General features: G+C 44.7%; 1 protein-coding gene across 2 annotated transcripts in view; it reads left to right on the top strand.

Moving 5' to 3' along the window:
• The window catches only part of tbce (tubulin folding cofactor E), a 90,059-nt gene that overhangs the window by 5,436 nt on the left and 71,716 nt on the right, over nt 1–12,907 (top strand). For both annotated transcript variants that reach the window (XM_072498499.1, XM_072498500.1), the window contains exons 2-3: nt 9,707–9,849; nt 12,763–12,847. In XM_072498499.1, coding sequence (XP_072354600.1) covers nt 9,744–9,849; nt 12,763–12,847 — 191 coding nt within the window. In that variant the 5' untranslated portion in view covers nt 9,707–9,743. The remainder of the gene's footprint in view (nt 1–9,706; nt 9,850–12,762; nt 12,848–12,907) is intronic.

Genomic DNA, 12,907 nt, shown 5'->3' on the forward strand with positions numbered 1-12,907 from the left:
AAAATGCTGGAAAATCTCAGCAGGTCTGGCAGCATCTGTAGGGAGAGAAAAGAGCTAACGTTTCGAGTCCAGGTGACCCTTTGTCAAAGACCTGCTGAGATTTTCCAGCATTTTCTCTTTGGTTTCAGATTCCAGCATCCACAGTAATTTGCTTTTATCCATTGCTTGGCACTTGTGTGGCACGAATATTACTTGCCACTTTTCAACCCAAGCCTGGATATTGTCCAGGTCTTCCTGCATTTCAGTGTGAGCTGTTTCTGTATCTGAGGAGCTGCAAATGGTGCTGAACATTGTGCAGTCATTTGCGAACATCCCCACTTCTGACCTTGTGTTGGAATAAAGATCATTGATGCTTGGGCCTAGGACACTACCCTGAGGAACTCCTGCAGTAATGTCCTGGAGCTGAGATGATTTGACCTCCAACCACCAGAACCACCTTCCTTTGTGCTAAGTATGACTCCAACAAGCAGAGAATTTTCCCCGATTCCCATTGACTCCAGTCTACCTAGGGCTTCTTGATGCCATATTCGTTCAAATGCTGCCTTCTACTCAATAGGCCGAATGGCCTAATTCTGCTTCTATATCTTATGAACTTGATGTTAAGGACAGTCACTCTCACCTCACCTCTGGCATTCAGCTCTTTTGTCCATGTTTCAACCAAGGCTGTAATGAGGTCAGGAGCAGAGTGACTCGTGGAACCCAAACTGGGTGTTCGTGAGCAGGTTATTGCTGATTAAGTGCCCCAGTTACACACCCCAGTTCGTGAATCACTGGTCTAGGACATACCTTAGGATCACCTTTACTGCTCTGCAACTTAGCATCCTCTATACCAGGACTTTTCATAGTCAGGGTCGCGACCCGTGGGTGGTTTTCGGGCGGGTGTCGTGAGGGTCGTGCAGTTCCCGATCGCAGGAGAAGCACCCAATTGCCATGACCGGCTTTCAAGAATGCCGGCTGTCTGCGCATACATGCCCCCTCAGGCGGATCTGGCAGTGCGCAGGCCTGAGATCTGAGGCCCTCCCCACTCGGCCATTGCACAGCAGCCTGCTCCGTACCCGGTCCGTCCCAGCCGCAGCTCCACTCACCACGGATCCAATGCATATTCCTCCATAACCTCCAGGGCAGCCCAGAGCCCAATGGGGCAGACCGCCTCCTCCTGACGTCAGCGCTCATCCCCAGGACCAAACTATTATTTTGTTAAACCATGGAGTCTTCCCGCAAGAAGCGAGGGCAGAGAGCAGGTCATGTGTCCACCATGTATACTGACGTCACGTGCCCTGAGGGACATGTGGCGACCCCAGACTAAGGAATCATCTAGTAAGCCCAGTGCCACATTTTGCAGCCTCTCCCCATACCTGAAAATCCATGCTTCCCCTCTAAACAAGGCCGTACCCCAAAACGAAATTTCGACTGAACTACCGCTTACCTATCGACTTCCAATCTAGTCTACATTCCCTATCATATTGTACATCCTGGATAAAAAAAAATATAAGTACAGGGCACGTGATACCTGGGGTGCAAAATCTCAGAAGAAAGATTCATCCATTTAGTAGCTGCCAGTAAGTAAGGCAACAGGACTGAAGAATTGAAAATGGATACTTTCGTAATAAGGAAGAGAGGACCAGAGACGCAAACAGGCCAGGATCTCACAACTAAATCTAGTGGAGAGAGCTGCTTAGGAGAGTCCACACAGGACAAAGCAGTGCTGGTTGAGCTGCTCAGGAGAGTCCATAGCAGGGCAACGCAGTGCTGTGTGAGCTCCAGGGCCTCTAGTGACTAACCCATTAAGAAGAAGCTGAAATCAGGAATAAAGCTGTGATTCTTGAGGTATAGCTGTGTTAATTGTACAAATGCAAATCAGGATGCAAAACCATGTGCATTGTTTGCAGGGAAGTACTGGCAAATGAAAGTTTAAAACCCTCAAAACTTCTAAGGCATTTGAAGACCAAGCACGGCGAGTTCAAGGACAAACCTCTTGATTTTTTTCAAAGGATGCAGCGAGAACTTAAATTATCAGCTGACGTCCTTAGCAGAGATATAACATTGAATGACAAAGCAAGTGAGATTGTGAGGACCAAGCAGGCTCACCTGTCGCATTAAAGGGAAGTGAAAATGGTGGGTTGCGAAGGTCGACCGTCATGGGTCCCAAAGGTTGACCGATTGGTAAAAGTGAGTCCGGGGAAAAATAGTTTGAAAAACATTGCTCTATACCGTCAGCGCTTTCATACATTGGTACTCTCGCTCCTCAGTGCTCTCAGACTCCTGCCCCAGCATTGCTATCCGACTCCAAGATCACCAGCACTACCAGACACACCCAGTGGACTCCCTTCACTGCTCCTCACCTCAACATTCTCCCCAGTCCACCAATAGTTGCCGGTACAACCTTCCATGATTGACTGATTCTGCATTCCTTTCCCTCCATAGTGCTGTCGTCCCACAGGACATGTGGCAACCCCAGACTAAGGAATCATCTAGTAAACCCATTGCCACATTTTCTAGCGCCTCTCCCCATACCTGAAAATCCATGCTTTCCCTCTAAACAAGGCCGTACCCCAAAACTAAATCTTGACTGAACTACCACATACCTATCCATTTCCAATCTAGTCCACGTTCCTTATCATGCTGCATATTCTGGACTTGGAAAAGAAGTAAAAATATAAAACCAAATGCATAAAATGTATGTCAAAAGGAATGACGAATAATAATTGAAGCTGTTGACTTTCAGTATTTACAAAATCACAGACTTAAATTCTCAAAATATCAGTAAAATATCAGAGCACCTTGTACTAAGAGAACTTGATTTGGTGTTCTCGCTAATGCACTATTTCTGCACTCCATCATATCTCAAGTAATGATACTAGTATTATGGGCCAGGGTTTAGAGAAACCCAAAGTGTATCATGGAGTTCACCTGACCCACGACTTTTAATAGATTGTGGTTATGGGGAGCACACGGTCCACTCTCCAGGTATGGTGCAAACAGAGCTTTACAGTACCTTTAAATTAAAACAATGTTTATTCTATGAACTCAAGTTAACCTTTTTAAAACATACAGTGAACATCTTAGCAACCATCAATTCAAATACAACCCCCAAAGAACACAACACTAAGTAATCTTTAACAACTTCCCAAACAACATCCAGAAGACAAAAGAAACACCTTTTAACAGAAGCACATTCGGTACTGAGAACATTTATAATTCCGAATTCACCAAATGATCAAGAGATAGTCTTTTCATGGCAGAGAGAATAACAGTACACCTGCTCTGTCTGGCTTCAGTTCCAACACTGAAAACGAAACTAAAACACATCCTGCAGCAAACAGCCTAAAATGAAAGTAAAAAGCTGACAGACAGCCCAGCCCCATCCACTCTCTGACATCACTGCAGTAGTAAACACCCATTTCTTAAAGGTACTCTCACTACAGATATTTATATACACACCCATTTATAAACACCCATTTCTTAAAGGTACTCTCACATGACACTAGAAATGGTCTCATATTTGTCTTACAGAAAAGTCATATATATTCTTCCTGTCAATTAAACCTTACTTCCCACTGATACTCTTTGTGTTTGCATTTCTACATCATAAACGCCTCTATTGTGGGAAGTTGGTGAGTGGCCTAGTGGCATTGCCACTGGACCAGTAATCCAGAGACCCAGGGCAATGATCTGGGGACCAGGATTCAAATCCCACCATGGCAGATGGAACTTGAATTCAATAAAAATCTGAAAGTGAAAGTCTAATGATGACCATGAAACCATTGTCGATTGTCGTAAAAACCCATCTTGTCCTAATGTCCTTTAGGGAAGGAAATCTGTCGTCCTTACCTGGTCTGGCCGACATGTGACTCCAGCAATGTGGTTGGCTCTTAAAATGTCCTGTGAAATGGTCGAGCAAGCCATTCAGTTGGATGGCAGGAACGGACAATAAGTGCTGGCCCAGCCAGTGCCGCCCAAATCCCGTGAATGAATTTTTAAAAACGCACATTCACGTTCATAATGGAAATCAGAATTGTAAACGCCATGCATTAATCTTTCAAAATCATCGCTCAAAATGCTTCTGAATATTTATTACCATTTCTCCTCTCAGTAACTGAAATTCCTAATGTCCAAAATATGCATTCAGGTAATTGGTTAAAAAGATACATATTTCAGAAATACATGATTTAAGTTCTATTGTCTTTCATGTATTATAATCATACAGCACAGAGCCTGTCAGTCCAGCATATCTTTGTCTCTTTGGTGGAACTATCCAATTACTTCCACTGCCACTGATCTTTCCCCTTAACCCTGCAAACCTTTTCTGTTCAAGAAAAATCCAATTCGCTATGAAAAGTTTCAATGAAATCTGCTTCCACCACCCTTTCGGGCAGTACCTTCCAGGTCATAACTTGCTGGATGCAATTATTCCTCCTCATCTACCCTCTGGCTTTTTCACCAATTATATTAAATCTGTATCCTTTGGTTAGAAATCCCCCTGCCCCAGAACACAATTTATCCTTATTTACTTTATCAAAACCCTTCTTAACTTTGTACATCTATACTAAATCTGCCCTCAACTTTGTCTTTTTAATGCTTTCATAATTTATTTCTTGAAAGTCTGAGGCCCTCTGGGGCAGTGGTTAGCACTGCTGCCTCACGGCGCCGAGGTCCCAGGTTCGATCCCAGCTCTGGGTCACTGTCCGTGTGGAGTTTGCACACACTCCCCGTGTTTGCGTGGGTTTCACCCCCACGACCCAAAGAAGTGCAGGTGGATTGGCCACGCTAAATTGCCCCTTAATTGGAAAAATTGAATTGGGTATTCTCAATTTATTTTTTAAAAAGAGTCTGAGGCCCTTTGCAAATTCTAGGCATGTGAGCTGAATTTGGATGGGGGGAGGTTCTATGCATGAGCTTAAATTTACAAAATAAATCAGTACATTGCTGTCAGCTGTAATGGTGGAATAGCTTTCTTTAGCTTCTCGGCGTTTCTGCTCAGTTATTACATGACGTGGAAAAAGAATAGCGGAGAGGACAAATTTCAAAAGCTTCACTCGGGTACAGTAAGTTCAGTTTTCCCTTGAAATGGCATAGGGTTTGTGAATGTGTGCACCTGCTTGTGTGAGGATGGACTGTTGCCTTTTTTTACCTACTGTAAATATGGCAGTCAGTGAGGTTGTCCTCCTTTCTTTAGGTATCTATACTATATTGCTCAGAGTCGGCAGGTATCAAATGATACCACCACAAAGTTCAACCGGCTATCGATCAAAAGAGCCAAACACCAGTTAGTTAGTTCAAGGTCAAGGGTACTTTATTTACAGACATAATTAATCATGCAATATAAACACTACCAGTTAAACTACACCTATCAACTATGACAACCTGTACTTCAGGCACCCGGCTTAGGTCACAGGAACAGTGGCCTTTGTTCAATTCTGGATCTATCGAGTCTGTAGAAGTAACTGCTACTCAGCTAGGCTCATCCCTCTGGTAGCGGGCGTTGAGCTTGAAATTGCTTCTGGTGGTGCTGCCCTTGGGAGTAGACGTTGCCGGAGCGCCAGGTCCAAGAGAGGCTGAACACATGGTAGTCTCTCTTTTTATCCTTGGGGGTTTTCGCGCTCTTTTGGGCAGTCCTTCAGTTTGGACTCCACTAATTGGGTAATTCCTGATCACTATGTTTAATTCGAGCCAATAAATGGGTGGGTGCCTTGATGGCTGGGCGTGTCCTAAGCAGTCATTGACCCTGTTGTTTACGCTTCCCGAGTATAGGGAATGGCGCAAAATGTCTGGGGTTGTATCGGCCGCTCAAGTATCAGTCCTTTGTCTGGCGGAGATGGGCCATCAAATGCTAATACCTTCTGGATTCCTTTCTCGCAAATATATATTCAGGCTCTGAGCCTGCCTGAATCTTGCATTGTCCATTTTTCCCACTATGATTTGCGACCTTTCCTGTTCCTGGTTGTAAGTGGCCATCCCAGATGGCTACTGAACCATTAAGCTGAGAGTGATCTTGCTCACAATGTTAGTTCAATTTTCAAATATTAAAGGCCTTGAATTTTGAACCTAACCAGCTGTCTCACCTGCATTTCCTTGATCGTTAGAAACAATAATTGCCCTAAATGCTTCCACTGCCGAGATACTGATTCTAATTACTAACGTCTAGACATTCACAAGAAGGTGATTAAAGTTGTAATTGTATTTTCTGCATTTGAGATGCACATAACAATGCTCTCCTGTCAGAGACTTGGATACATGCCAGGGTTGTGTAAACTGGAAGCTAATCAAAAAATCCCTTTGCTGCCTCTGAGAGCCTCTTCCAGGCTTCCGTCCAAATTGTTTCAGACATGTGGTGTCTACTCCTACGCTCCAGTGCCCCTCACAACAGTGCAACCTCTTACTGTGAGCAATACCACAGGAAATCTATATACGTTTATTACATTTCCTCCAACAGTGAACATTCATTTTAAGTGTAAAAGGATTTTGAAGTTGAGTTTACACTTGATAATTGTGAGATTTACTTCTTTAACCTGTCCGGAATGTTTACAATTTATTGCTTTGTCCTTATCATTCATAAAATCATAGAATCCCCACAGTGTAGAAATAGGCCATTTGGCCCATCGGGTCTGCACCGACCCTTCAAATGAGCATTCCACCCATGTCCACCTGCCACTCCCCGGCCTATCAAGCAGCGTCTTCAGATACTCGAGGCAGCGGCCCATGTGTCGGACCCAACCCCACACCCTGAGGACCCAGCCACTCATCAGGTCAGAGAGAGACCCAGAAGGGGAGGTCTGTGACGGCCCAGGGTGTACATGCGTCGCTGGTCGTTGGAACAGATGACGGACAGTGCGTGCCCCAGGAGACTCCGCCTCAACAAGGAGACACTGCGACACCTGTGCCATGTCTTTGCGGACTTGGCACCACATGGAGGAGGAGGACACCCGCTCCTCGTGGCTGTCATGGTCACGTTTGACAAGTCCTTCAGGTGGGGCCCAGTGGTTCCTCATCTCTGCCAGCTTCTGTGTTGGTGACTTCTCTGCCCTCGGCCACACCAGTCACCTCCAGGGCCCATTCCTCAAAGGCGGTGAGGATTCTTAGGTCCAGCACTCCTCCGTCAGTCTGGGTGCTCTCCCAGCAATTGTGGGAGAAATGTTCCTGAGGAGACAGAGAGAAGGCATTGTTAGCCTTCATGGTGCACAGTGGGGGAAGGGGGGGGGGGGGTTGGGGGTTGGGATGGGACGGAGGGGGGGGGGGGCTGAAGAGGGAGGGTTGGGAGTCGCATGGAGAGTTGGGGGGGGGGATGCATGAGAGATGGCGGAAAGGTCTCGGCGGGAGGGTGGGGGGTGGAGCGAGAGGTGGGGGTGGGGGGGTGGGAGGGAGGGCGTTGGTGTCTACTCACTCGTGCTGCCCGATGAAGGTCGTTGACCCTTTTCCTACATTGGAGGCCAGTCCTGGTCACACTCCCGGAGCTCACAGCCACTGCAACCTCATCCCACGCAGCACTGGCTGCCCTATTGCTAACCATCCAGGACTCTCGGAGAAACATGACATCCCTCCAGGCCTCCAATGTGTCTAGCAGCCTCCCCAGGTCTGCAGCCCCGAATCTTGCAGCCGGTCTCCTCTGTCCTATAGTTGCGAGCTGACTGGGGTTGGCTGAGCAAGTGCTGCTTAAGTGTTGGTCGACTGTGTAAGCGGGGGGCTAGCGAGCGCGGTTCTGGCGAATCAGCTGGTGAGCCTTCATTTGCTGCGAGAAGCTGTGGGGCATCGTTAATTGGACCAATTGGCGTTGAATAGGGTTGCTGGCCTCGCCAGGCCGAGCTCCAGGAAGCTCGCAGCAGTTCCTGCTCGCTACCACACTTAGAAATGTTTCTGGAGAATCGCGTCCTATGTCTGTAACCTTTACAACTCTCCGAGATCTCTTCACTCCTCCAATTCTGGCCTCCGCCGATCTCCCATTTTCTTCACCCCACCCTCCATGTCTTCAGCTGACTGGACCCTAAACTCTGGAATTCCCTCGCTGAACCTCTTTGTCTTCCCACTCTCTCTCTCTTCCTTAAAACATCTCTCTTTGATCAAACCTTTGGTCACCTGTCCTAATACCTCTTTATGTGGCACAGTGTCAGGTGAAGCATCTTGGGATGTTTTTCTGCGTTAAAGTTGCTTCTTAGATGCAAGTTGTTATAAACCATGAAATTCGATGACATTACGTAGAGAATGATTGAGGGGATTGGATGACGAGGAGTCATGATGTAATTTGGGTTTATTCCCCTTGGAAAAGAGAGAGTTGAGGGGTGCCGTGTTTGCTGTTTTCAGAATTCCAAAGTGACTGGAAAATGCAGACCATAACAAAGAACCTCACCTTGTCCAGAAGAACAAAACCAGATACAAGGCCTGAGCTTGAAGGGGTAGATTCAATGAGCAAATGTTCAAACAGGGGAACTGACTACCTAGGGAGATCGTGGAAGGAGTTGGTACTAATTCAGTCAAATACAAATTCAATAGATTTATTTCAGAAAAAATCATTTTGGGATCCACCATATGAGACATAACGTGTGATCCATGTTTAGGAGGAGCAGGTGACTTTGGACCTCTGGTTCCATACGTTTTCCATCACACAGGGTTTTCCTCACCTCATGTCTGGGTTTGTTTATAGACTAATCGATAGAGATTTTTATAATATAATTTTGTCATGTGACTACCAAGATGATAGAAGGCAAAATCAGTTGGGTTTTTTTGGGGTAGCAATTCTTTCGTTCCTGGTAGCCCAATATGATTATACCCTAGCTGTAATACCATGTCCACTTCGGGGCACCACACTTGTCAAGACCTTGGAGAGCGTGAGGAGGAGAGAGGTTATTCTCTTCGAACGCATGGACTCGCTGGGCCTCCTGTGCTGTAATGGTTCTATGAGAAGGTTACGAAAGATTCAAGACAGGTGCTCCACATTATGAATGGTCAATAAGGACAAGTGTTTTCCAGTGACAGGAGTGACAGTAATCAGAAGACAAGAGAGTTTAAGATAATTGGCAAAAATGTCAGCGGGGAGATGTGTAAAATATTTCGATGTAGTGAGCTGTTATAATCCAGATACTACTGCCTGAAAGGGTGACGCCAGCAGATATTCTCTGGAATTTACTCAAAGTTTTTCATCAAAGTTATTAAGGGGGACAGATAGAGTAGATAGAGATAAACAATTTCTGCTGATAGGGAATCCAGGTTGGGGAACATACTCAACGAGTTAGAACCACACCTTTCAGAAGTGAAAGTAAGAAACACGTCTACACAACAGATTGTAAAAGTTTGGAACCCTCTTCGATAAACTGCAATTGATAGAAGGTCACTTGTTAATTTTAATATGTGAGATTGAAGGTTTCTGTTATCCAATGGTATTAAGGGATTATATGCCAAAAGTAGACACATGGAGTTAGATCACAGATCAGTCCTGATCTCATTGAATGGTGGACAGGGGGGGGGGGGGGGGGGCAGGAGGGACTAAACAGCAATATTCCTAATTGGATAGCTCTTTCAAACAACCAGCACAGACATGATGGACTGAATGACCTCATTAAGTGCTGAATGATTCTGTGGGCCTAAATAACATGAAGGGGAGCTGCAGGAGTTGGGATGGAGGTCAGGGAGTGGTGTAGCCACCTTGCTAATTTCAAGGTGTCCATAGAATGTGTGGGTAAAAGATCTGATCAATCTCTTTTCAATTTCTGTTCAGGTTTGGATGAGCCATCAGAGGCTGAAATCTATCGAAGATGACACAGAGTAACAGTGTTCCTTGTGATGCTGTGGGTAGAAGGATCGTCTACCGGGATGAATACGGGACTGTTCGCTTTGTGGGAACAGTCCCATCAGCAGCAGGTATGGTTCAAATCACAATCCTCTTATTCCATTCATGGTCATTGAAGTCATTCTCAAATTAAAGGAATGCTCGCTTTGTGTTATTCACTGTCTGGAAGAAGGTGTTCCTGGACTTTTCAAGAATTTTATAATGGGAGTTGGTGAAGGTTTCTTTATTCCTTCAATGGATGTAGGTGTCACTGGCCAAGCCAGCATTTGTTACCCATTGCCAATTGCCCTTAGGCAAAGATGGTGGTGACCCGCCTTCGAGAGCCTCTGCAGCCCACGTGGTGAGGGAAGGGTCATTCCCATTTGATATGAGACTGGGCGATTGGAGAAGGGAGGGTGGGGGCAGTGGGCGTGTCAGCCATGACTCAGTGGGTAGCACTCTCACTGTGGAGTCAGAAGGTGTGGGTTCAAGTCTTAACTTCAGAGACTTGAAAATAGTGAACTGCATTGCTGGGAATAACATCTTGAGGAGATGCTAAACCAAGGTTCTGTCTGCCTTGGGCGTAAAGGTCCCATGGCAGTATTTTGAAGAAGAGCACAAGAATTCTGTCCCATGTATTGTCTAATATTTATCCCTCGACCAACATCATTTAAACTGGTTGCCCATTATCACCTTGCTGTTTATGGAAACCTGATATGTGCAAATTGAATCTCATGTTTCCTACATCGCGACAATGACTACACTTCAAAAGTGTGATTAACAGACTATAAAGCATTTTGGAAGGCCTGCTTTCAGGCACCATTGAGTGCCTTTCTGTTTATATTTTGGGGCCAAGTTACCACTGCAATTTATTATAATTTAGATTTTCCATCATTTCACTGAGTAAAAAACGCTGCACAGGAAACTTCACAAATCAATCTGCTGTGCGTGGACAGTTCATTTTGAACCTGTACGGTGAACGATGACAGTAATATTTCAGAAAATGCTTTGGAAGGATTGCACGCATATCAGGGGATGGAATTTAGGCAGTGCAAACGTCGTGCCATCAATTTTTGGAGAAGTAGAGATAGTGTTCAAAGGATTCTGTTAGGTTGTGATCTGAGATATGGACTTTGAATGTTGGACCCAGGAAGGAATGAGCAGCTACTGAGAGACGAAAGAGGGTTGAGTGAGAAAGGAGGAGAGTTTAAGCTGATAGAGAGTCAAGGAGCCTCTGACAGATGGGAGTGACAAAGGAATTTAACAAACTACTACAGGAAAAGAAGATGAGGAAATATTGGATGAGAATTTAGGAGGAGTTGGGAAAGAAGTAACATTTTATGAGGCAGAGAAAAAATTGTTGAGATTAAAGTGGCGTAGGGGAGAGGAAGAGAGAAAAAAAAAATGAGAGCTCGGATAAAAGAACTGATTTTGAAAGTCAAAGTCAACAATAAGCCATTCAGCCCATATTGCTCCTCTGTTTGCCATTTCAGCCCATCCAGCCAGCATCCGAATGCAGCTAAGACTGCCCTATCGCCTGTGATAGCGAATTAACACAAAAGAGGCTGTTGATGCAGAACTTCAATCTAGTTAAAACCTGGCATGATCTTCAGGGTGATGTTTAACTTTGATGCTGGGGTTAATGAGGAGCTAATTGTCAATTTGTTGTCAAATCTGTCCAATTTTCATGTGACTGAATTTTTTTTTTCAAATTTAGAGTACCCAATTATTTATTTTCCAATTAAGGGACAATTTAGCGTGGTCAATCCACCTACCCTCACACCTTTGGGTTGTGGGGGTGAGACCCATGCAGACACGGGGAGAATGTGCAAACTCCACATGGACAGTGACCCAGGCCCAGGATTGAACCTGGGTCCTCGTAGCCATGAGGCAGCAGTGCTAACCACTGCGCTACCATACCGCCCTCATGTGACTGAAGTTAACAGAATGAAAACCGGATGAGATCTGATGGGCGGGCTGTCCAGATTGATCCCTCACATTTCTACCACAAAATCATTGGAAAATCCAGTGAGCCAGTTGTTATGTGTCAGGGTATCATGGAGTTTACCTGACCCACAACTTTTAATAGATGTGGTATGGGGAGCACACAGCCCACTCTACAGGTGTGGTACAGCAGAAATGGAAAAGTATTTAAAAAAACAAAACAATGTTTATTCTATGAGTTAACCTTTTTAAAACAGTGAATATCTTAGCAATCATTAATTCAAAGATAACCCCCAAAGAATACAACACTAAGTAACCTGTATGCTGTCCTTTTGCACCCAAAAGACTTAACAAACCTTTAAACAGGAGCACATCAGGGTTTACATTCAATACTGAAAACATTTATAATTCTGAATTCACCAAATGATTAAAAGATATTCCTTCATGGCAGAGAACAGCAGTACAGCTGCTTTGTCTGACTTCAGCTGCAACACACTGAAAAACGAAACCAAAAAGACAGACACACCCAAGCTTTTTTCAAAGTGAAACTAAAAAGCAGAACCAGAGTTCAGCTCCACCCACACTCTGACATCACTGCAGTAACATGAGCAGCCAAACATTTCTTAAATGTACCTTTCTTAAACACCCATTTCTTAAAGGTACTTTCACATGACACGGTACATAATTACTCATTGCATGTTTTGGATTGCTTTTGTGAGCTAAAGGCGGCAGCACATTGGGGCAGATGGACACAGCAGGTACTGATGGCAATGTGGAACAAGTGCTGACTGACATTAGTAATAGAGCTACTCATCCCTTAAGTGTAGTTGTACACAGGAGACCAGAAAGGAGGATTAAATTGGGATTAGAATAGAGGGAATAGAACTGTGGGAAAAAAAGTTAGATATTGAAAAGGGAGAAATACTGGCTGCACTTACCGAGACTGTTGAAGTAATTTTGTGACAGGTCACAGTTTGAAGTGATGTGACGAGTAAACTTTAGAATATACGTGTAACAAGATTTGATAAGCTGGCGATAAAAATACATCACTTGTTTTCAAGGAATCTGGCTTGGAGTGGAATGGGACAATCCTGAACGAGGAAAGCACAATGGGACACTTGAGGGAGTGCAGTATTTTCAGTGCAGGTAAGCAAATTTCTTCACTCTGTAATTTCCTTTGGTTATGTGAACTGTAATTATTTAAAA

This window comes from Scyliorhinus torazame, chromosome 4 (genome assembly GCF_047496885.1).
Source record: "Scyliorhinus torazame isolate Kashiwa2021f chromosome 4, sScyTor2.1, whole genome shotgun sequence".
Taxonomy (NCBI): Eukaryota; Metazoa; Chordata; class Chondrichthyes; order Carcharhiniformes; family Scyliorhinidae; genus Scyliorhinus; species Scyliorhinus torazame.